Here is a 22,497-nt window from a genome sequence, read left to right on the forward strand (position 1 = left end):
GGAATAGTTAGTATTCAATGCACAAAACAGCCTTAAGTAGGAAAATGTGGGGGCTAAAGTCGACTGCATAAGGCCAAAATAAAAGGGACAACATTTGGCAGTGTTACCAGAGCTCCTTTAAAAATAACATTACTTATGCTGATGCTAAGTAAATGGCTGGGTTCAAGGACTAAGTCCAATTCTTTAAAATGCGGTTGAATGCAGTCATGAACAGAGCCCAGCAAAGCGTTGTAGGGAAAAAAAGTCAAAGCATGAGAGGTTGGGTAGTATGTTCCACTGTCATGAAAAATCTGATTGGGGGTGAGAGGGGAGTTATTTCTCAAATGGCCTACATTACATTACACCTGTGGAAAGAAAGAGTGGGATGCTCCAACTCTCCAGTGGGAGAAGGGCTCCAAAAAGATAGGGAGGATGCTTTGAGGCAGTCTTTTTATGCCTTGCAATACACCAGGAAAGGACAGTGGAAGCACACTGGCCAGATTCACAACTAGTATAAATCAGCAAAACTCTGCTAAGTCCGTGCCCTTTCACTGACAGATAAAGCAGCTGAGCATTTGGCCTCCCATCTACACTTTAACCTGTTCCTGGGACCTGGTTTTAGGCCAGCGTCAACAAACAACAAAGAAAACATACAGCTGGATCTGAGTGCTGTCCTCACACATAGCTGGCCACAGGGTTTCCCTGCAGATTCACCTCTCTCTTAGGCCAGGTTTCTGCTTGAAACTATTATTGATAGAGTACTGCCTTAATAGTGAGAGGTGTAAAAATATTTTTGTATGGGCAAAACTACTACTGGCAGACAGCGTTATGCTGGCAAAAAATGATTATTTCGTTTGAGAAAGTTGTATGTTAGCCTAGCAAAAACACTTTTTTGCCAGCATCATGTGCGTCTACACTAGGAGATTTTGCTGATCTGGCTATACAGAACAGCTGTACGCTCAGAGAAGGGACAACAGCAAAATCTTATCTCATTAGCCAAAAAAGGAAAAAAGAAAACCTCTTTCACTTTGCAGTTGACCTTGAAAAGACCAAATAATTCACTAAATCTTTTACATGCTAAAAACCATTAAACAACTATATTTGCTATTGTAGTTTTTTTGCTATGAACGGGAAGCTCTCAAGTCCCAGTTAGCCAAAAAAAAAAAAAACTTAGTGCTCACTCAAATTTATATGAACTTGCAAGCTCACTGCCTCAATGTGCACAATTTGGAAAAAGGGCCTGACTAAAGGAAGTGGGTTAATACCATCCTTTCCCAGTGCTTTAGTCCATATTCCTTCCCTTAAGAAGACTGTGATGGGCATTCAGATCTGCCGGGTCAGGATATGATTGCTGCTGTCAGTTGAGCAAGTCCCGCTCTGGTTTTTTTCTAATTTTTTTCCCCAAGCTCAATTTTGAGTTTAAAAACAGCCATATTATTTTCTTCCAAAGGACTCAGATTCCTACATTGTACATTGGGGGGGCGGGGGGTGGGGCTGAAAAGGGACAGCACAGCGACCTCGCAAGTATTACCAATGGGAAGTGACATTTTTCCTCCCTTTGTTCTGCTGAGGCTCTACAGACTGCAGTTGAAATACTGGAGACCTTTTACTTAGAGGCCGGAAGGCTGCATTTGCAGTATAGATAAGTTGCTGATTTAATTTTCTCTGCGATTGAACTAAATGAAATATGATTAGTTCATGAACAAGTGTGACCTAGTGATTGTGACCCTTCCTAAACAGCCTCATGGCGAATAACTTGAAATCAAATCATCGGGCTCTAAAAATATGCTTTGAAATAAATTTTAGCAAAAAAAGTAACTGAAGGCAAAGAAATGGCCACTGTGCTCCCAAAAATACTGAACTAACGTGCTACCAGTTCGGGGGGGTGGGGGGGTGGGAATTACATTGTCGCTTACAGAATTAAAATGTTGTTTACCTCAGAGAGAGACAAATGTAACAAGGGACTATGTCCCAGGTAAGTGCTTCGTGGCACTTTTATTTTTATCCCTTTCTCAACGTGACACCAAAGTGGCTGATTCTGGTTTGCACTCCTTACTCATGCATATCTGATCTTTACATGGTGCGGTTTTTTTTTTTTTTTTTAAGTAGAGGGGCATATATGCCTGCGGCCTACATAGGGTGACCATATTCCACCAGGCTAAATAAGGGGCACCCTGGGGGTGGGAGGGGGTGTCTCGGCTAAAATAGCACAGATGGTCACACTGTGTGAGGCAATGGCTGCACCTTTCTTCCCATCCAGACCTCTCCTGAATCCCATCCACCCATTTCTGCACCTTATCTCCCACCCAAACCCTAGCACATTCCTGTGGCCTCCAGCCCAGCCAGACCCCACACACCCACCCCTGGCCCACTGGGGCTGGGGAGACAAACAAGCCTGCAGCAGATTCTTCAAGGCTCGGTGCTGTGGACTCCAGAAGGGCTCTGACCCAAGCCCCACAGGGCTCCAGGCCGGGGGTGGAGGGGTGACGCCAGCCCTGTGGAATGTCCTGGGGGTGGGGGGGGCTCAGCTCCACGCAGTACAAGGCTCTGTGACATGGTGAGGGCTAGGGAGGGTAGTTGGTTTCCCCCTCGCGCCACACAGGGCTCTGGCCTCAGGGCTGCAGCTAGGGCTTCCTTGGTAGGGCTCCAGCCTCAGCTCCACCCCAGTCCTGTGGCAGGACAGTGGGACTGGGGCTCCGGCTCTGCAAGAGGTCCAGGGTGGCCTCGGCCCTGCACCATACAAGGCTCCAGCCCTGACCCCGGGATTGGCGGGAGGGGGCAGGCTCTGCCCTGCGCTGTGCAGGGTTCTGACTCTACCCCAGCCCTGCTGCGGGGACTGGGGGGAGAGGGGGCTCCAGCGATGGCCCCAGCCCTGCACTGCAATGGCCCCAGCTCTCCAGCTCTAGCCCCCACTTTCCCATCCCCCCCAGCTCCGTGCCCAGTGCAACCACGCACCTGAGCAAGGCTGGGGCTGGCAGTGGCGTCCCAGTGGTACAGCAGGCAGGAAGGTACATTTTTAAAATGGTGATGGCTGGAAAAAAAGCCCTGCGAGTCTCCAGCCAGCAGTGGCAAAGGTCACCAGGCAGGGCCAAATACGGGACAATTAGGCCCATTTAAAAAATAAGTAGGGCTGCCTATTTGGGCCTCTAAGCACAGGACTGTCCCACTCAATACTGGATGGATGGTAACCCTACGCCTGCATCCAGGAAAAAAGAGCCACACTGTGAAGCTCCTCACACCTTCCTCTTGTGGCCGTCCTAGTGGTAGGAGTGGGCCTACTTCTGCAGCAGAGCTTCAGCAGACGTTAGGGATGCACACGCTGGGCCCCTCTGCACGAGCATTAAGTTGGGGTTTGGCTAACAAAGGCCTTGTTAGTGTTAGGCAGGTAAACAAGTGTGTCTACTTAGGGCTGTATGCAAAAAAAAAAAAAAAAAAAAGGCGGAAGTGTGGAAGCCCTTGAAGTTAAGCCATAGGGAAGGAAACTGCGTTATCCATTTGCTTAGCGCTATGGTTAGCGAAACCCCACCTCAGTACTCACGCAGGGTGCGTGCGCATCTAGACCGTGAGTCCCTAATGCATGCTGAAGCTTTACCCCTCAAGTAGTCCCACTGCTTTCACTAGGACGGCAACTAGACTGAGGGCGTGGCTGCACTTAATGAGGGATCTGGTAAAGACAGGCAAAATGGATCTCACTGAGGTCCGCAGTCAACTCCTGTACTCTGCTCACACAAAGGGCAAGGGAGGTCGATGGGAAAAACGCTCCTGTCAACCTCCCTCAGTGAGGGCAGACCTTACATTCTACTGCAGATAGGTTGATTCTAGCTATACAAGTGCTGTAGCTAGAACTGGAGCTCTGCAATCGACTGTAAGGTCTAGTGTAGACTAAGCCTAGGTGCTATTCAGTATGCATAGCAGCATCACAATTTGGCTCTTTTTTTTCTGCATACAGGCAGGAGGCAGATATGCCCCTTGCCCTGAAAAAAAATCCACTTAAGATGTGCACGAATAAGAACCCTAACCCTGTATTATGCTGCTTCATTATGTTGCTGTCAGCGGATTATGTTCTTCACTTGTATACAAGAATTCATTTTTTACTAGTCAATAAAACGATGCAACTATAAATACTTGCAGAATTTCTCCCTTACTGGATTACATAGCCAAGGGTTTGAAACAGTTCTTTTATTATTTATATATATATATATATATATATATTTACTTTACAAATAATTATATATCGTTACAAATGTCCCTTCACAGAAGGTACATTAAAAATAAAAAGCTTGTGTCATCCAAAATAAACACTTTGTTGTTCATTAATAAAAAATGGACTGATATTTCTAGTAGGAGACATATCCAAACCACTGTTCATCCAAATTTCTTGCATTATCTGTTCTCGGCGTTCTATCCTTTCTGCCAGTTCAGCTGCTTCGGTTGCATTATAACCTGAGTATGAAGTCCTACAGAATCCTGTCAGTTCAGTTGGTAAGTCTGAATCCGAAGAATCTTCTTCTTCTGCATCATCACTGTGATCATCTGCTTTGTCGTTTTCCAGCACTAAGTGGTCTTTCATTCTGTGCAGTTTTTGGAAGTCGTTAGTGCATGACACATGTACCACCAATGCGCACAGCGTGATGACTAAGCCAACGCACACACTGGACACAAACAGGAGGGCAGCTCTTTCGGGGTGGTCTAAAATTCAAAACAAAACCCCAGACTTAAAACCCTCACAAATGAAAGTGAAGAGCAGATACAAAAGTCAGCAACCATTTCCAAAGAACCCTATGCGATGATGGGTAAGTTTGGCATTTTGGGGCACATCTTCTGGCACCGTGAAACAAAAAGGTTGTGTACTGGTCAATACTGCCTAGTCAATTTCTTTAATTACTGTGTAAAAAAAGACTTGCCCCCTAAATGTGTTAGGATTGTCTACACTAGGATTTTAATTTGCATTTAGGTGACTTAGGTTGAATTTGTAATGAATCAGTCCCCACTACAGTGGTCATTCAATTTTAAGGGCTCCTAAGGTCAACTTTTGTGCTCCTACTTTTCACGAGAAGTAACATCAAATTCGACCTTGCATAGTGGACCTTTTGGTTGTGCAGACGGAGTGCTGCGAAATTTGACATTCTTGGCCTCCTGATGAGTCCCACAGTGCCCCAATGTGACCATTCTGGCCACCACATAGATCTCCACTGCTCTCCAAGTGTGCAGGAAGCAGTGTGGGAAAATTTGAATTAATTTCCTGTTTGGCCAGTGTGGCAAGCAGAGCGGGTGTAACAGTGAAACCAATACGGTTTCTCTAACCATTTTGAGAGGCCTATAGCTTGTCTGCAGCCAGACTACAGAGCAGCAGCCAATAACTGTGAAGTTACAAGTCACATACTCACATTTCATCTACATTCCAGTACAATAGTGTCACATCAGGCTGTTAAGAAAAAGACCGCATCCTAATGCCACCCATTGTTAAATGGATCTCAAGATGGGTAAAGAAAACTTAATTAACAGCATTTCATCTGGCAGGCAACAACTTATCAATAGCTGAGGTGGAACCACCATTCTCTGATTATTGTCTTCACTTTTCTGCTGTTTTCTGTATAATCTCTGTCTGGTTTGTAATTGCTCCTGTCTGCTGTATAATTAATTTTGTTAGGTGTAAATCAATTAAAGTGGTCGGTCATGATTGGTTAGGTAATTCTGTTACCGTAGGTTACGATTGGTTTAGTAAATTGTACTAAAATAATCGGTCAAGGTACAGCTAAGCAGGAGTCAAGTTTCACTACTTAAAACTGGGGTCCAAGAAGGCAAAAAGGAAGAACAGAACATTGAGAGGGAAAAGAAGAACAGAACATCAATCAGGAAGGAAAGAAACAGAACATCAAGCAGGAGGGAAGAAGGAACACCTTAAGAAGGACTCACCCCCCAAGACCCCCCAAGACCCTGAGTTGCAGCAACTAGCATCCAGAGAGTGACTTTGTCTGTCCCAACAGTGGAAGTCTGCCTGCCTTAGCAGGATTGGTGAGCATGATACTGTGTGCTTAGCATGTATTCTACTTTCTTGGTAATTGTAAATAAAGAGAGAATAAGAATAGTACAGTGTAAGGCTTTTACAGTGGCACAGATCCTGCATACCTGCAGGAAATTATGCCATGAGCCTAGGAATTGGGTAAGCATGGGAGTTTAAATTTACAGGGTCACACCTTGGCCGTTTCTACACAGGCCGCTTCCTTCGGAAGTGGCATGCTAATACATGGAGCGAAAGATACTAATGGGGCGTGGATTCAAATTCCCTGTGCCTCATTAGCATAATGTCACATGATTTGGAGTCCGGAAGTCTGTTCTTCTGGACTCCAAAATGCTGTGTACAAGCATGGCACCTTCTTCCCAAAAATTTTTGGGAAGAAGGGGCCTCCGGAAGAAGGACTTCCTTCCGGAAGCCCCCCTGGGGCCTTGCTTCTATACGGCGTTTTGGAGTTCAGAAGAACAGTCTTCCGGACTCCAAATCACATGACGTTATGCTAATGAGGTGCAGGGAATTTGCACCCGAGCCTCATTAGCATCTTTTGCTAAGTGTATTAGCATGCCACTTCCAAAGGAAGTGGCCTGTGTAGAAATGGCCCTTGAGCTGTATGGATTGGGTAAAGGTGTGTCTGTCCTTGAGTGTGGAAGGGATGAGAAATTTGTACTGGTAACACAGACAACACTCCTCAGCAGCACATCTGGCCATGAATTCTCAGGGTTGCAGACGAGCTCCAGCATGGCGTGTGCAGGAGGTTGCTGGGGGTTGAGGGGGATGACTCTTTGTGGGTGGAACTACAAGGCAGCAGAAGTAATACAGACAAACACGTCCAAAGATGTCACAGGGAATGGAGAAAAAAGGGTACTCAAGGCATGCCCGGCAGAGCCACAGGAAAATAAAGGAGCTAACTAGACAAAGGAAGCAGATGGGCATTCTGGATCATTCTCACAAACGTGCCACTTCTATGAGCAGCTGCATGGAGCCCTGGGGGGTTGGGGACACAACCACTGTTTCCAAACAGTCTACGGACACCTCTGAAAAATTCCTCAGGAAGCCTCTGACAAAAACAAGGAAGACGTGGAGGATGAGGAAGAGGAGCACAATAGTCAGCAGGTGACTGAAGCAGCTAGTCTTGCAGACAGTCAGCAGCTGATTGTAACGTTGGATCTGATCCCCTCATCCCAGCATGTTTTGTAGCTGGCCCTGGCGGCGGGGAGGGCACTCCTGGTGAGTACTCATTACTAATGCTCCAAGTGGGCTAAAGCAACTGGGTGTGATCTGTTGGGGCGGCCTGCTCTGCTTGCCACCATACTGGCTAAACAGGAAATGAAATTCATACTTTCCTGGGCCATTTCCTGCACACCTGGAGAGCAGCAGAGCCCACATTGGGGCACTCCCAGAGGCCAAGGACATTGAATTTCACAGCATGCCATCTGCACGATCCTAAGGTCAACCATGCAAGTTCAGATTTGGCATTGCTCCTCAGGCGTGACAAAATCAACCTTAGGAGCCCTTAAAGTTGGTGGAATGGACCCTCTCGTGTGGACTGATTGCTTAACAAATTTGCCTAAGGCAGCTAAATTCAACCTAATCTCCTAGGGTTTGTCTACACTCCCACCTTCCTTCGAAGGAAGGATGGTAATTAGGGTGTTAGGAGCTCACTAATGAAGTGCTGCCGTGCGTAGGCGGCACTTCATTAAACAAATCCGCCCCCGCTGCCCCGCGGCAACTTTGATGTTTTAAACTTTGAAGTGCCGGCGCGCGTCTAGCCGCGGCTCACCCGAAGGGAGGTGGTGCAGTGTAGACAAGCCCCTCGTGTAAACCGGGTCTAAATTTAGTCTCTAGAAAGCAGGTTATGATTTTGGTTTATATGTAGCCATTTGTTTCTTCTGTTCTTACTCATTATCACGTACATCTCTGATTATTTAATAACAAACATACTCTGATTCTCACTGTAACTACATGTAAGTGCTGGGGTGTTATGAAAAATGCTGGTGCTATTTTGAATGCATATACTTGCTTTGGGAATAGCAAGTCTGGTAATGCTGTGAGTGTGCACAGGTGTTATGTTCTGTCTGCCTAATTTTTTTTTCCTGAATTTTCAGTTAGCTGGTAATATTGTTGTTATGAGCTGGGTGATACCTTGTTATGGGTCGCGTTCAAACCCCATTTAACATAACTGGAAGCGTAAGCCCCACCAAACGCAAAAAGTGAGCATGAACCCATGCAAAAGTTTTTGGATGGGTACGGTTTTGGGGTGTGTGCGTGTGCGTGTGTACGTGTGTGTGTGTGTGAGAGAGAGAGAGAGCGAGAGAGAGAGTCGTAGCTAATCCACTGCCCTGACAGGCTGTAGCAAACCAAGGAATCCTGCAGTCCTAGCACTGTCTACGCAGGGGTTTAGGTCAGTGCTAGGTTTAACTATGGTTCATATTTAATTATGCCACTTGAGAGTGGATTTTTCACACCTTTGAGGGATGTAGCTGGGTCAATCTAACTTTTCAATGTAAACCACTTCTAAGAATGAGAGAAAAACTCAAGGAGCAGCTGAAAGCTGCAGGTGGCTCACTCTGGAAGAAACCTCAAAAGAGGTTATTGGGTTATGGGCACAGGCTAAAATAACATTCTTAGTGCTGGGAACTTGCTACTTAACCCTTTCTTGTATTCAGATACATGGGACTTTGTACATTCTTTGTAAATAAAACTGGATCAAAGAAATACCAGTCACCAATTTTTACTTCTAACTGGAATATCTAGATATTCCACGGGGCCCCCAACTTTGATGTAAAAGGGACAACATTGTCTTATATTTATTTCCCTAAATACTATTTTGTAGGGTTGCTGAGTTCACCAGAATTCTCACACGGCAAATGGTGAACACAGACTGAACACCCAGCTATCCCATCTTAAAGACCTAGCTAAAAGCTGATCTGTGTGGCACTTAATCTGCAAGGAGGCTGTGTCCCTTTGGGATTTGCCTGGATGAGTGATGGCGGTAGCAGTGAGTCAGAATTCCTGCTGTGTGCCATGCTAGAGGTGGCTGAATTTTAATAGTACTTTGACAATCCTTATGTATATAGACCAAAGTTTTCTAAAATGGATGCCTAAGGATAGGCTCCCAAATAAATGCCTAATTTTCAACAGTGCTGAGCACCGAGCACATCTCGTTGAAATGACTCATTTAAAAAATCTTGGCTGCAACTTCTAATAGAGTTTGAGATCCTTCAGAATGGAAAATATTACATAAACATCAGTGGCTATGTTCTGACTGGCTCATCCTCCCAACAGTGTGGTAATACTCTATAAGCAGCACAACTATTAGAAGTAACAGGATTACTAAACATAAGAAGAGAGGAGAAAACACAATATTTTCCTACCTCTAATGTAAGCAAATGTAGCCAAAGAGTTGCTAATAATAATTCCATCTTTCTTTAGAAGCCTTGATTCCCTGGGATCAATGTTTATATCTGCAATGTGAACAATGCAAGACAAATTCAATTAGACTGTTATGCTTGATAATGCTACCAAATTCTGATCTTCTTACAAGTAACTTTAAAACTAAGAGGTCATCTAACTCAATCCCTTTCAATCAGACCCTAAATGAATCACTTCCCAAAACAATCTCTGCAGTACCCTAGAAATGGCAGAGATAAAAGATGTGTGCTCGCGACACCATTCACCTTCTCTACTGTTCACAGAATTACATTTAAGCATTACCCAGATACGGTTGTTCAGGCTGAAACAATCATATACTCACTCTTACTGTTTACACCTCTTGACACCCGTTAAGAAAGAGGTACAACAGTTACAGATAACCAGGCCCGTTGCTGGGGGTTGGGGTGGTGGTCATAAAAGGCAGCAGTTGCCCCAGGGCCTGGCATTTCAAAGAGGTCGAGAGCTCTGTCTGCCACCACTGCTACTTTGGTAGCAGCAGCGGCAGGAGCTCCTGGCCTCTTTGAAATGCTGCAGCAGCTCTGCCGTGCCACTGAACATGGCTCTGGAGGAATGGGGTGGGGGCAGTGCTGCAATAAGGGCGGCATAAAAGCTGTCTGCCCTTGGCACTGCCCCTTCTACCTTGGCCATGGCCCTTCTGGGGGAACAGAGCCCGGACCCTCCTCCCACCTAGCCCCAGGGCTTGCAGCAGCTGTCGGCCCCGCTTTGGCTGTGCCAATCTCCCCATCATGGAAATGTCAAAATGCACTATATTTAAAGTTCTGTTTGAAGTGACTTCAGTGGGTTATCTAAAGAGCGCAGCGCATAGCATGTAGTGAAAGGGGCTGGCTAGCAGATAAATATTTTTATGTACGGTTTCTCTTCTACTTGTTCCAATATACGTTGAATAAATTAACAGACAAGAATGAAATGTATTAAGGCAATAATATTATAAGGTACAGGGCTACTTCCCAGGCAATGAAAATGGCCCGACTGAGGAGCAGGCACAGCTGAGGGGAACAGCAATGAAAATTACCAGTACAAGTGTTGCCACTCTGATTCTCGAGGAAACCTCGTGTGTGTACATGCCTCATTGATGAAGGTTTCTTTTTTCAGAAATTTTTTAGCTCTTCATACAAACAACACATCATTTACCTTGTCTGGTTTGAACATGCAGGTTCAGTGACTTCCCACACTTTAAGGCACCCCTTTAAATATTCAGAAGCACTGGCTATGAACTACACTGCCCATTCGGCATCTGTGTTCTGGAGTAGACAGAATTCCAGGCTGCGCCTCTGTAAAAGGTGGCCATAACGAGGCAGTGATTGGCACACTATGGTCCTGGAGGAGAAGGGTAGCTCCTCACTTTCTAGAACCACTGAGCACCTCTTGAGTCTCAGCAGGTTGTTCAGAAGGAACAGGTGTGGGAAGTATGCCATCACTCCTCACGAGCATCACCTCTTAAATTGAGGACAAAATCTTGCAATCCCTGCTTGAGCCAACATCTCATACATTTTTACAGGCATTTGACTCAAGAAAAGGACTGCTGGATTTGCTCCACAACATCCTTAATATCCGGTCCTAGAACCTCATGCTTGTTCCTGAATGCATTTCTCATTGTGAAGTGCCCATGTCACAGTATCATCAGAACTCTAATTGTACAGAACTCATTCTGTTGAGGATAAAACATCTTTTTTGCACCTTTCAGTGGTCAGAACCAGTTTTAACACATGATTTCACTGTTTCCCCCACTTTACTCCAACACAGCTATGTCCATCTGTGATCAGACACATTTCTTATTATGACTGAAAGACAAATGATGGCAATAAACCGTAAAAATTACCATATTCACCATTGTTCGGCTTCAGAGAAGGCTTTAGATCAGAAATCATTGGATCAACTGCAGTAAGTATGATCTTGGGAACTAAAAAGAAAAAAGAAAAATTGCACACTGTCAGCAATAAGAATATCACATTATCTGAGCTGCTATCATAATCACATTGAAAATAAGAAAAAAATCACTGTACATGATCGCCCAGAATAATGCCAATCAACAGCTTTATGGTAACTGTAACGCAAAAGACCAGTGATTTAATTTCCTGTTGGATTGTTTACTAAAGAACATTTAGACAAAACTCTAGCCGTGCAACTCCATTCACAAAGGCAGACCATTGTGCCCGCATGCAGCTCAAGTGCAGTCAATGTGCCCACACCAGGGTGCTGGACTGGGCTGAAGTAGTAGGGCCAGAGTTTGTGCTTCCAGAGCCACGGTTACCTAAGAGCTAAATTCCACTTGTTAATAATAAAAGATGAAGCAAATGGAGATCAGATGTTTTCTTTCTTTCAGGGGCAAAAGCTTGCTTTTTTCTGCTGCTCTTATGTTCCTGCTTGTAGCCAAAAATACAGGATGATTGTTAAATCCCTTAATTCCAGGTGAGAGCAAGGGTTTGGCTTGCTGCCAAAGATCTGTCTCATGGGGCATAGTTTCCATAAGAAATAACTATCTAATAACTAGATCCAGCTTTCTGGACCATAGGGAAAGGCCAGTAGCAGCAAATATTGAGGCATGCTTTTGATAGACCTTAAATTGTGCCAACCGCTTCTTTTGATGAGAATTCATCAAGGCTGTAAAGGTCAGTTAAGAAATGTTTGAACCTCTTTGGGATGAGCTCAGTAACTTTCCCGAGCAGGAGTTTTTGTTCTGTTTCAAGTGGTGGACTCTACAAGTATTCAAGTGTGGGTGTGCATGCACTCCATGTACCAGAAAACCTGTATTCTTCCACAGACCAGTCACACCTGCACTGGAAGTTATTTCAGCTTAGGCTATGTTTACACGAGATTATAAAGTTGATTTCAAGGGAGTAAGGTTGATTTTATAATGCACCTGTCGTCACTACAGATTCCATTAGGTTGATTTTAAGGGGTCCTAAGGCTGAATTTTCTACTCTAGCTTTTTCACAAGCAGTAACACCAAATTCAAATTTACAAGGTCAACTTAATGCTAGTGTAGACACAGCATTGTTTAATTTGATTTTATTGGCCTCCAGAAGTATCCCACAATTCCCCCACTGTGTCTGTTCTGACCATCACTTTCATCTGTGCTGCTCTCCAAGTGAGCAACTCTCTGGCTGCCCCCAAGGGGCAGGCCCTGGAAAGGTGGTGTGAAAATGTATTTGGAAGTTTGTTTTCAATGGGAGCATGGAGTGAGGGCACTGCACTCTGGGATGATGACATGAGACACCCACAGCCACTTACAGTGCATTTCTTCCCATAACACACTGGCACAAAAATCCAGAATACAACTGGGCTGCAGGAACTGTGGGATAGGTATCCACAATGCACTGCTGACAAAGTCAAACTTAGCAAAGGTAATGCAGATACACTATGTCGAGTTACTAAATGTGTGTGGACACTCACCATCAACTTTATAAAATCTAGTGGTATAAAGTCGACTTTAATAAACTTGACTTAATTTCCTAGTATAGACACAGCATTAGCTACAGCCCACTGGGGTGCCAATATTTCACCTGGGTGGCACAGCTAGATTGATTGAAATTTGAAGTCTAGACAAAGCCTTAGTTTGAGTGGCCAGAGAACTGTTTCCTTTTTAATTAACTTCTTTTTTCATTTGGTGCATTTCAGTTAATTTAATTTGGAAGCTTTTACAGTCTTCTTACGGGGATTAAAATGATCTAAAAGGAAGGCACATTATATACCTGTTCAGAGCTCACCAGTCCTGCATTAGATGAATGGGCCCTTCAACTATCCTGATCTTGGCACCTATTCTCTGTCCTACACAAAGACAGATCCATGGAGTTTCACACACATTCGGAAAACTGAAGACATTTCAGGTATGGAACAAATATTTGCCAATAAACTGTGTAAAAGGAGACTGACAGGAACAGATGATGGTCCATTCCGAGGGGTTAAAGGAAAGGACTGTTTTATTCTGAAAATAACTGTAAAAATGGCACCTGTTGCTGACCAGCCTTTCTCCCTCTGTGTGGGCTCAGAGTCGTATTTCTTCCTTTTCCTGATAAATTTTAAACTTAGTCTTAGTACTTTTGACTCCTGAAATACCATGAAGCCAGTGTGGATATGGGAGAGTAATTTGGCCTCTATTTTGACTTGTGCATCATCAGACTTGTTAACTGAGTTCCAGTGGCAGAATCTTTATTGCTGATGTGTGAGCCAGAGAAGGAAGAGTTTGATTTTCAAATTGTAGGCTGAATTTGGAAGGTTGGCAGGGGTTTAAAAAAAAATCTGTGTTCATTTGTAATAGCTGGTCTGGAAATAATTGAAAGACACTAAACAAAGAACAACATGATCCTGTTTTTATGAATTCAGATGCCAAAGTCCAAGCACATTTTAAATGAGATCAGGCAAGATATTCTCAGGATAACAAAGGCCTTGTGGTCTCAATTACCACAAAGGATGCATTTGTAGGGTGTATTTTTATATGTTTCTTTTAAGGAGACTGTCAGGTGTTGTGAAAAAATATGGAACATATTCTATGGGAAAGACCTAGCACCGCTAAGACAGAAAACATATTATGTCAGTGTGAAGATCAGATTAAGATTTTGTGACAGCATAAATCCTTTCTTAAAATTTTAAGAACTGTTAAGCAATCTTCAACAGTCATGTTGTCAGAAAATGTAAAGCTTGAGTCACTGTTTTGGGAATATTTGGGAAAAACTGAGCTGTAAAACCAGTGCCATGTATACTACCATTTGATCATTCCTTGTGTACAGGTCAAGGAGCTCTCCATGAGCGATCTGTGGTTTCTCTTAGTTGGGAGCCTTGATCTTTCTGAAATAACAAAGTAATTCACTGCCCAAGTCCTACCTCTGGCTCGCTCGCTCACTCAACTCTACGTAGGGAGGGAAGAAGGATAATATTTTTTCACAATTCTTTTTGTCATCACAAGCATTGTAGCCCTCATTCAGCAAAGTATTTATGCAGGCCCTGATTCAGCAAAGTGCATATGTACTTGCTTACATCAGCACTTATCCAGCCCAGTATTATGGGCATGTTTAACTTTAGGCTTGTGCGCAGGTGTTTTGCTATAATGGGTCATGAAAATGTTGAAGGGTTTTTGATCAAAGGTGTCATAAAATATAATTTAATTATTACTACAACACAAGCACATGGAGGAAAAGCCAGTTTCCTCTCTTTTCATATTGGAGCAAGCACACCAGTGTCATAAAGCTTGTGACACACTAGTGCCAATGAAGCTTGCGACACATCAAAAGTCCTGTCCGTGGTTGCAGTAACACCAATAAACCTTGCACTTATTCTCCAAAAATAGGGAAGACCATCAAGCTCCCACTGCTTAGCCAAGCATCCAGCAAATCAGTTCTAGAATTTCTTCCTGATGGTTTCATAAATGTCTCCATTTCACTCATTGTACGAGTAAGGTCTCGGTCTTGGCTTCATTGGACTTTGCTGAAAGGCGAGGTTCTGTAGCTGGGCTCTCTAATCTGTCCTGTCTCCACAAAACAGTTGCCAAGATGAAACTCCAGCTCTTCCTTTGTGAAACCTCCAGTTGACCCTCTGAAGAAAACTTCTCTCCTTCACCTTGCGGCAATCACATCAGTTTGCCACTTACCTAAAGAATGGTCATTTCTCCGGAAAAGCCTCATGTCCAGTTTTCACTTCTGACAATGGGGCCTCCGCATTACCTCCTGCTTTTGTTCCTAAAGTCAACTCATCTCTATCATATGGCTTCTCCACACTGCCGCTTTACAGCACTGTAACCTTTTTTTGCTCAGAAGTGTGAAAAGCGCTGCCCCCCGCCACACACCAACTGCAGAAGGTTACAGTGCTGTGAAGTGCCAGTGCAAACTGGCTGTTAGCTACTCCCCTCACAGAGGTGGTTTATCTAGAGTTCTGGGAGAAGTCTGCTTGCAGTCCTGCTGTGACCCCACTTCTGCGTTAAAGCGTTATATTTAGCAGTGTAGACAAAGGCTATGCCTACAATATGAGACAAATTCGAATTTAAGGCAGCTAGTGCGATATTACGTCACTGTCTTAGCTGCAAATACCATTAGCTTGATTTAGGGAGCACTAATATCGATATCATAACATCATCGAAACCACAGCTGACTGTAGTGTCAAGTTTGAATTTAGAAGTCCAAATGAAGGCCGGTATGGAAGTACCACGTCTTAAAATCGAATTCTTTAGCCTCCAGAGGTGTCCCATATGTAACCCACAATGCCCTTCAGTGCTCTGCTCTGGCCGCTTCCATTGCCGGTGCTCTCCAGGTGCACAGGAATTAGGTAACAGGAAGCCCACGAATTTGAATTCAGCACCAGGAAACCTGTAGCTGTGGGGTCTTGCTTGCATGAGAGGCTGAGAAACGTCTCTCTTTCTTTGCTCTCGGTGCCGTCAGTGCATCTACCCATTAAAAATAGCCCCAACACAGAATTCATGGTTCTGTCTCAACCTCTGCTAGCTGAGCACTGTATTTTTTTCTGCCGTCTCTCACCACGTGGCAGATAGGCTGTTGGCAGGGTTGTGCTTGGATAAGAAGCTGAGAAACTCCTTTTCTGTAGTTTATATTTGTGCAGAGCCCCCCTCTGTCCCCCACAGGTGCCACACAGTCAGAGTCTTCCAGCCCAATGGAAGGACGTGCAGACCATGCTGCCAGGCAGCACCATGTCTTGGCTTGCGCACGGTGAGGGCTCCAAGAGCAGGAAAGATGTTCAGATGGTGGCTGTTGCTGGTGGGAAGTTTCCCCCGGCAGCTAACATTTTTGGGGGCTAGCAACCGCCGGGGCACCATTTCAACTGGCCCTTGAGCCACGGACCCTCCTGCCCCCTGCCCAAAATATTTTCAAGGACCATGTCAACTGGTCCTTACTCCTCTGATCAACCCAAGGGATAAGGGAGTCTGGCACCCTAACAGTAAATCAGGGCTGGCCCCTCACCTGACCACCACCGCTTGTTGAAATTTGGCAAGCCATGGCATCCACCATGTTGGACAACTCCGTGTAATTTAGTGGGAAGCCAAAAATCTTTTTCCTAACCTTTTCTATCCTCTGCCTTCAAGCTTTGGCCCCCTTAACACAGGGAAGAGTGTGTGGATGGCCTGTTGAGAAGACACAGACTGCTGGGTGATTCCAGGGCACAGAAGCTGTGTAATGGACTGGGAAGCCAAAAACCCTGCCTCACAAGATCTTTTTTCCAAACCTTTACTATCCAACTCTTTCGTCAAGCTTTGCATTGTCTCTGTATTATTTTCAGGGATGAGATGTAATCAAGGGAGGGGGGACAGTGGCTGGAGGGCGAGCTGAGAAGACTCAGACACCTGCTGCTTTTTGTAAAATCCTCAATAATTCAGTTACAGCTACAGTTATAAAAAGCAATTCAAGTTATAGAAGCAAGAGATTTCAGTTAACTTGGTGCTCTTTGTTGATGCCATTCCCTACTTTTCTTTCCTTCCTCCTGGAATAATGGCCAGTTGCTTTGCACAGGAGGGGAATGAGGGCAATGCAATGTGGGAAGATGACATCACATACCCACAACCACTTGCAGGGCATTTTTTTCCTATGCTGCACCAGCAAAAATACCCAGAACACTATGGGGCTGCGGGAACTGTGGGATAGGTTCCCACAATGCACTGCAGCAACAGTCGATGTTTGGCAATTGAGTGTGGCAGCAATAAGTCAACTTTGTGGGGAGCCGGTGGGGAGGTGAGGATACTCCAATTTGAATTTATAAAACCCAGTGTTACAAAATCAATTTTAATAAATTCAAATTTGTCTCATAGTGTAGACATAGCTGAAGCTTTTTGGATTGACTATACAGCAGCCACAAAGGTGTTTCCCACTGTGGGCAGACAGACACAGTGTGGCCAAGGCAACATGGTTGGCTGCTCTGGATAGCCAACTGAGCACAAATGTGCCTGACCCCTTGGAGAAGTAGCTTCGATCAGCCTAGTTCCATTGTTCAGTGACATGTCGTTCCCACTGCCGTGGAAATACTCCTGTCACTATAGGCAGTGTCCACACTATGGAGTCATGCCAATATAGCTATGGAGCTGTAGCTGTGCCACTGAACTGTAGATGAGGTCATGGGTTAAGTTAGTACACTGGACCTGAAGCACTCCATAGCTGTGTCTACACGTGCAAGCTACTTCGAAGTAGCGGCACTAACTTCGAAATAGCACCCGTCACGGCTACACGCGCCGGGTGCTATTTCGAAGTTAACTTCGACATTAGGCGGCGAGACGTCGAAGTCGCTAACCCCATGAGGGGATAGGAATAGCGCCCTACTTCGACGTTCAACATCGAAGTAGGGACCGTGTAGTTGTTGCGCGTCCCGCAACTTCGAAATAGCGGGGTCCGCCATGGTGGCCATAAGCTGAGGGGTTGAGAGACGCTCTCTCTCCAGCCCCTGCGGGGCTCTATGGTCACCGTGGGCAGCAGCCCTTAGCCCAGGGCTTCTGGCTGCTGCTGCGGCAGCTGGGGATCCATGCTGCAGGCACAGGGTCTGCAACCAGTTGTCGGCTCTGTGGATCTTGTGTTGTTTAGTGCAAGTGTGTCTGGGAGGGGCCCTTTAAGGGAGCGGCTTGCTGTTGAGTCCGCCCTGTGACCCTGTCTGCAGCTGTGCCTGGCACCCTTATTTCGATGTGTGCTACTTTGGCGTGTAGACGTTCCCTCGCAGCGCCTATTTCGATGTGGTGCCGCGCAACGTCGAAGTTGAACATCGACGTTGCCAGCCCTGGAGGACGTGTAGACGTTACTCACCGAAATAGCCTATTTCGATGTTGCTACATCGAAATAAGCTATTTCGATGGCTTCACGTGTAGTCGTAGCCCATTTGAGCTAGCTTAGACTGAGTGACAGAGCACACTGCAAAATAACTCTTGAGCTACACAGAATGGTTGGATTTGCAGAGGATGAAGTGGAACTATGACATCCCCCACAGCATTACTGCTGTACCACCATTAGCACGTGAGCTTCAGACAACCCAGGCTCTGATAGGGTAAGCTGCAGATTTTGGGGTGTAGATAGGAGTTGAGATGAGTGCAAAGCTCACACTAAAGATGTAGCTAAGATGAACCCTGTCTATGCACAGAGACTGTTTCTTGTTTTAAAAGGCTGCTTCTCTGAAAATTTGGTACAACTGCTAAATAAAAAAAAAAACTTTTTAAAAGAAGGCTGTTAATTGCTACCTTTTGCCACAGGTTCCCAACGGGAGGAAACCCTAGTGCTCAGAGCCCAGTCAGACCCGTAGGATAAGAAACCAGTAAAAACAGAGTAGCACACCTGGGCCTCAGCCAAACAGTGGAAGAATCAAAAGAGCCAGCCCTGAAAAGACTTACAGGCCCAAACTCTGTGCTGCCAAACTGAACAGAACTGGTAGCACATCACACTGGCAAGGAATGCCTAGATTCTGATAAAGGCAGCTTACTGTCTATGTTAAAATCTGAACCTTGACGGAGAGAAACCACAAGATCACAGACGAGAAGAAATTCTGATGCAGAAGTGGACTTGTGATTGAGTAAGCTGCCTTCATTAGAATCTAGACATTCCTTGCCAGTGTGGCAAGTATCACAGAGGGAGCCATGTTAGTCTGTATCTTCGAGAACAACAAGACGTCCTGTGGCACCTTATAGACTAACAGATATTCTGGAGCACAAGCTTTCATGGGCAAAGATGCATCTGATGAAGCGGGTCTTTGCCCACGAAAGCTTATGCTCCAAAATATCTGTTAGTCTATAAGGTGCCACAGGACGTCTTGTTGATCTTGCCAGCGTGATGTGCTACCTGTTCAGTTCAGTTTGGCTGCAGAGGCAATTGCTTTAGCAAAGTAAAATTTGATTTACTGCCATAATCAGAAATTTCTGGAGAGGTCTGCTTTAAAAATCAGCTTCCTTCCTTGTGTGTGGAATGTCAAGAATTCCAAAACGCTTCTTTTCTCATGGCTACTAGATGATCCGTAAAATAAATAGAGCTGAAAATCACGTGCTAATGCTTCAGATTGCACAGTATGGTAGTATTTGGCAGAAAACAAAACAAAAAACTGCAAATGTGCCAGTAAAACAGAAAAATGTTATCTACTACCTGGTTTATGTGTCTTTGCAAAACCACTACAGTGATTAATAGTATAAGTTATCTTACCACACACACACTCCTCAGCCCATAAATAAAGAGCAAGGTGTCATAATTATTGGTAGTACAATTAAAGGGAATTCCAATAATTCACTTTTATAAATGCAAAATTTACTGTCTAAGTACATTCTGTTTTAGCCCCTGGCAAACCTCCAGCTCCTTCTTCATGAAAATAAATAGCAATCCCTCTCACCTGAAAAGCAGTATATGAGGATACACTCTAAAAAGCTCTAAATCTAAAACACACAGGCTGCATCTACACTACAAAATAACTTTGAAGTTGCTTACATCAAAGTATAACTTCAAAGTAGAGCATCTGCACACAAAATGCTCCCTCCCTTACTTTGAAGTAGGCTTTCCCCTACTTTGAAGTTAAGCGTCTACACACAGTTAGCCCCTGCTTGGAAGTAAGAGGCCAGGAGATGATGCGGGCATAGGGTTGCATGGCCGACAAGACCTTCCGAGCTTGCAGCCAGCCAACCCCTTAATGGGCCCCTCCCAACACTCCCACCCTGCCCATACTCAAGGCTGCCAGGTTGTGGAGAGCAACAGAGCACGTGCAGGGGAGAACAGCCAGAGACCATACTAGCTCACACCCTCCCCAAGGACAATGCCCTCTCCACCCTGCTCAGCCTGCTGGCCATGCTGCTCACCCTGCTATGCCAGCAGTGCGGCCAGGTTGCCTGCACAGGACCCGGCCTCCAGGCCCTGGCCACGACCCTGCGGCCCCTCACCCAGCCCCCCTGCCCAAGCCAGTGCCAGTGGGCCTTCTCCACCAGCACCAACTGGTGGGACCGTCTGGTGCTGGAGGACTGTGATGATGAGCAGTGGCTGAGGAACTTCTGCATGATCTGCCCAACATACGAGGACCTCTGCCACTGGCTCGCCCTAGTCCTCCAGCACCGGGACACCAGCATGCAGCCAGCGCACTGTGGCCATTGGCCACCCCCGACAGCCACAGGTTCGTCGGCCACCACTTCGGAGCTGGCAAGGCCACCATCGGAGCAGTACTGTTCGGGGTACATCCAGCCCCCACCATGGGCCCATCCTGGGGAGGGGGCAACTGGGAAAGGGAAAGGGGACCCCTGGTGAGGGGGCCAGAGGACCTCCTGGTCAGACTGGGAGGTGGCAGGGTGCCTCCCAGTCAGGTGTTCATGGACATCTCCTCCTGCCCCCCCACAGGTCGTCCGAGCCATCAACTGTGCTCCGGCGACGCGTCATGTCCCTGGGGGACCTGGATGCCACCCTTGCCAGGTTCACAGAGCCTGGGCTTCCCCAGTTGTCCTGGAGCTCTGAATGGGACACGTGGCAATCTGGGCTCTGGACCACAGCAGGGGCACATACATTAACAGGAAGGGGCACCACTTGGTGATACTCCAGGCCCTGGTGGACACAAGGGGCTGTTTCCTGGACGTGCGCGTGGGGTGGCTGGGCAGGGACCATGATGCTCGGGTGTTCTGGAATTCATGGCTGGGACTCCGGATGCAGGCGGGCATGTATGTCCCCCCCAACGGGAGCTCCCACTTGGGGATATCACGATGCCCCCCTGCATTGTAGCTGATGCCATGTACCCACTGCACCCGTAGCTCATGGGGCCCTATACCAGACGCACCACACCAGCCCAGGACACCTTTAATGGTCACCTCAACCATGCCGGGACACAGTAGAGCAAGAGTTCGGGAGGCTGAAGGGGAGGTTTTGCAGCCTCCTCACCAGGCTGGATGTCAGCCTCACGAACATCCCTTCAGTACTCACTGCCTGCTGTACCCTCCATAACCTTGTGGAGGGCTGCCAGGAGCCCTTTATCCAGGGCTGGGCTGCAGACCCAGGGGCTGGCTATGATCAGCCAGCCGCTACCCCATGCCATGAGGCACAGAGGGACGGAGTCAGGATCCAGAAGGCCCTATGCCAGGCCTTCACACAGAGCCTGCCCTGATCCCCCCAGCCACATTCCACAACACACGCCACGCCACCCCACCCCCACCCCTCATGCTGCCTCCCAACTACTCTCCCACCAAGCACCAGGAACACAGGGTTAAGGTAGGAACAACAAACTACACAAAACACAATGAAACGTGGTTACCTATTTAGTGTGCACGGGGGAACAGTAGGCAGGGGGAGGCAGGGAGCCTAGGTGGGGGCACTGAACTGGGAAGGGAGCTGGGATGGGAGGACTGAACTGGGAGGTGGCCTATGTGGGGGTACTGAACTGGGAGGAGTGGCTGGGACAGGAGAAGGGTCAGTTGCCCAGAGGGGTGGGGGGCCAGGAGATAGGTCAGCCGTGGCCGCCCCTATTCCCCTGAGTCTGGGGCCCCGTGGAGCTGCAACAGGGCCGGTACCCCAGGGAAGTGGGTCTGGGGTAGAAGTGCCGCGGGCTCAGCCTCCGCAGGGTGTGTGGGGGTCCATTGGGGCTGGGTCAGGGGCACCCGCCTCGGCCAGCAGCCACCGAGCCAGCTCGAGGTGCTTGGCTGGTGCCAGGTCCGCCACGCGGTGGGCAGCTGTGGGAGAGGCAGCTGCGAGCCAGGCTGGTGAGGCGGTGGGAGGCTGGGCAAGGTGGGCAGCCAAGGCGTGGGCCACCGTGTCCACGCTGATGGCCAGCCTCACCCACACCTCCTGTTCCATCATCAGCCAGTCCTGGACCACCCCAGTCATCTCCGACACAACCACCCGGTTGACAGCTGCCTCCTCATCCCTCCAGTGTTGTCTACGGGAGGCCCAGCCGCAGCCATGGGGTGATGTGGGTTGGGGCAATGGGGCGGCCTGCCGTCCCCCTGCGACTGTGGCCCGCTCTGAAGTGTTGTGGCAGCTGACTGGCACAGGACCTGTGGAGACACAAGGGGATGTGGGATGGCCCATAAGTGCTGGCTCCCAACCCCAGGAGGGACTGGGTCCCCCGCTCCATTGCTCTCTGCCCCGATCCCCCGCCGCCCGATGGCACGTGAGATCCCGGATGCC

The 22,497-nt window shown here is 46.9% G+C and overlaps 1 protein-coding gene across 5 annotated transcripts in view; it reads right to left on the reverse strand.

Moving 5' to 3' along the window:
• Positions 1-4,216: 4,216 nt before the first annotated feature.
• Positions 4,217-22,497, reverse strand: part of EVA1C (eva-1 homolog C) — a 94,540-nt gene continuing 76,259 nt past the window's right edge. For 4 of the 5 annotated variants that reach the window (XM_074996932.1, XM_074996966.1, XM_074996943.1 and 1 more), the window contains 3 exons: positions 11,268-11,348; positions 9,370-9,459; positions 4,217-4,668 (listed from right to left, as the gene is read on the reverse strand). In XM_074996932.1, the coding sequence (XP_074853033.1) occupies positions 4,265-4,668; positions 9,370-9,459; positions 11,268-11,348 (575 nt within the window). In that variant the 3' untranslated portion in view covers positions 4,217-4,264. The remainder of the gene's footprint in view (positions 4,669-9,369; positions 9,460-11,267; positions 11,349-22,497) is intronic. The other variant, XM_074996953.1, reaches the window with a different exon arrangement.

Source organism: Carettochelys insculpta, chromosome 1, assembly GCF_033958435.1.
Source record: "Carettochelys insculpta isolate YL-2023 chromosome 1, ASM3395843v1, whole genome shotgun sequence".
Lineage (NCBI taxonomy): Eukaryota > Metazoa > Chordata > Testudines > Carettochelyidae > Carettochelys > Carettochelys insculpta.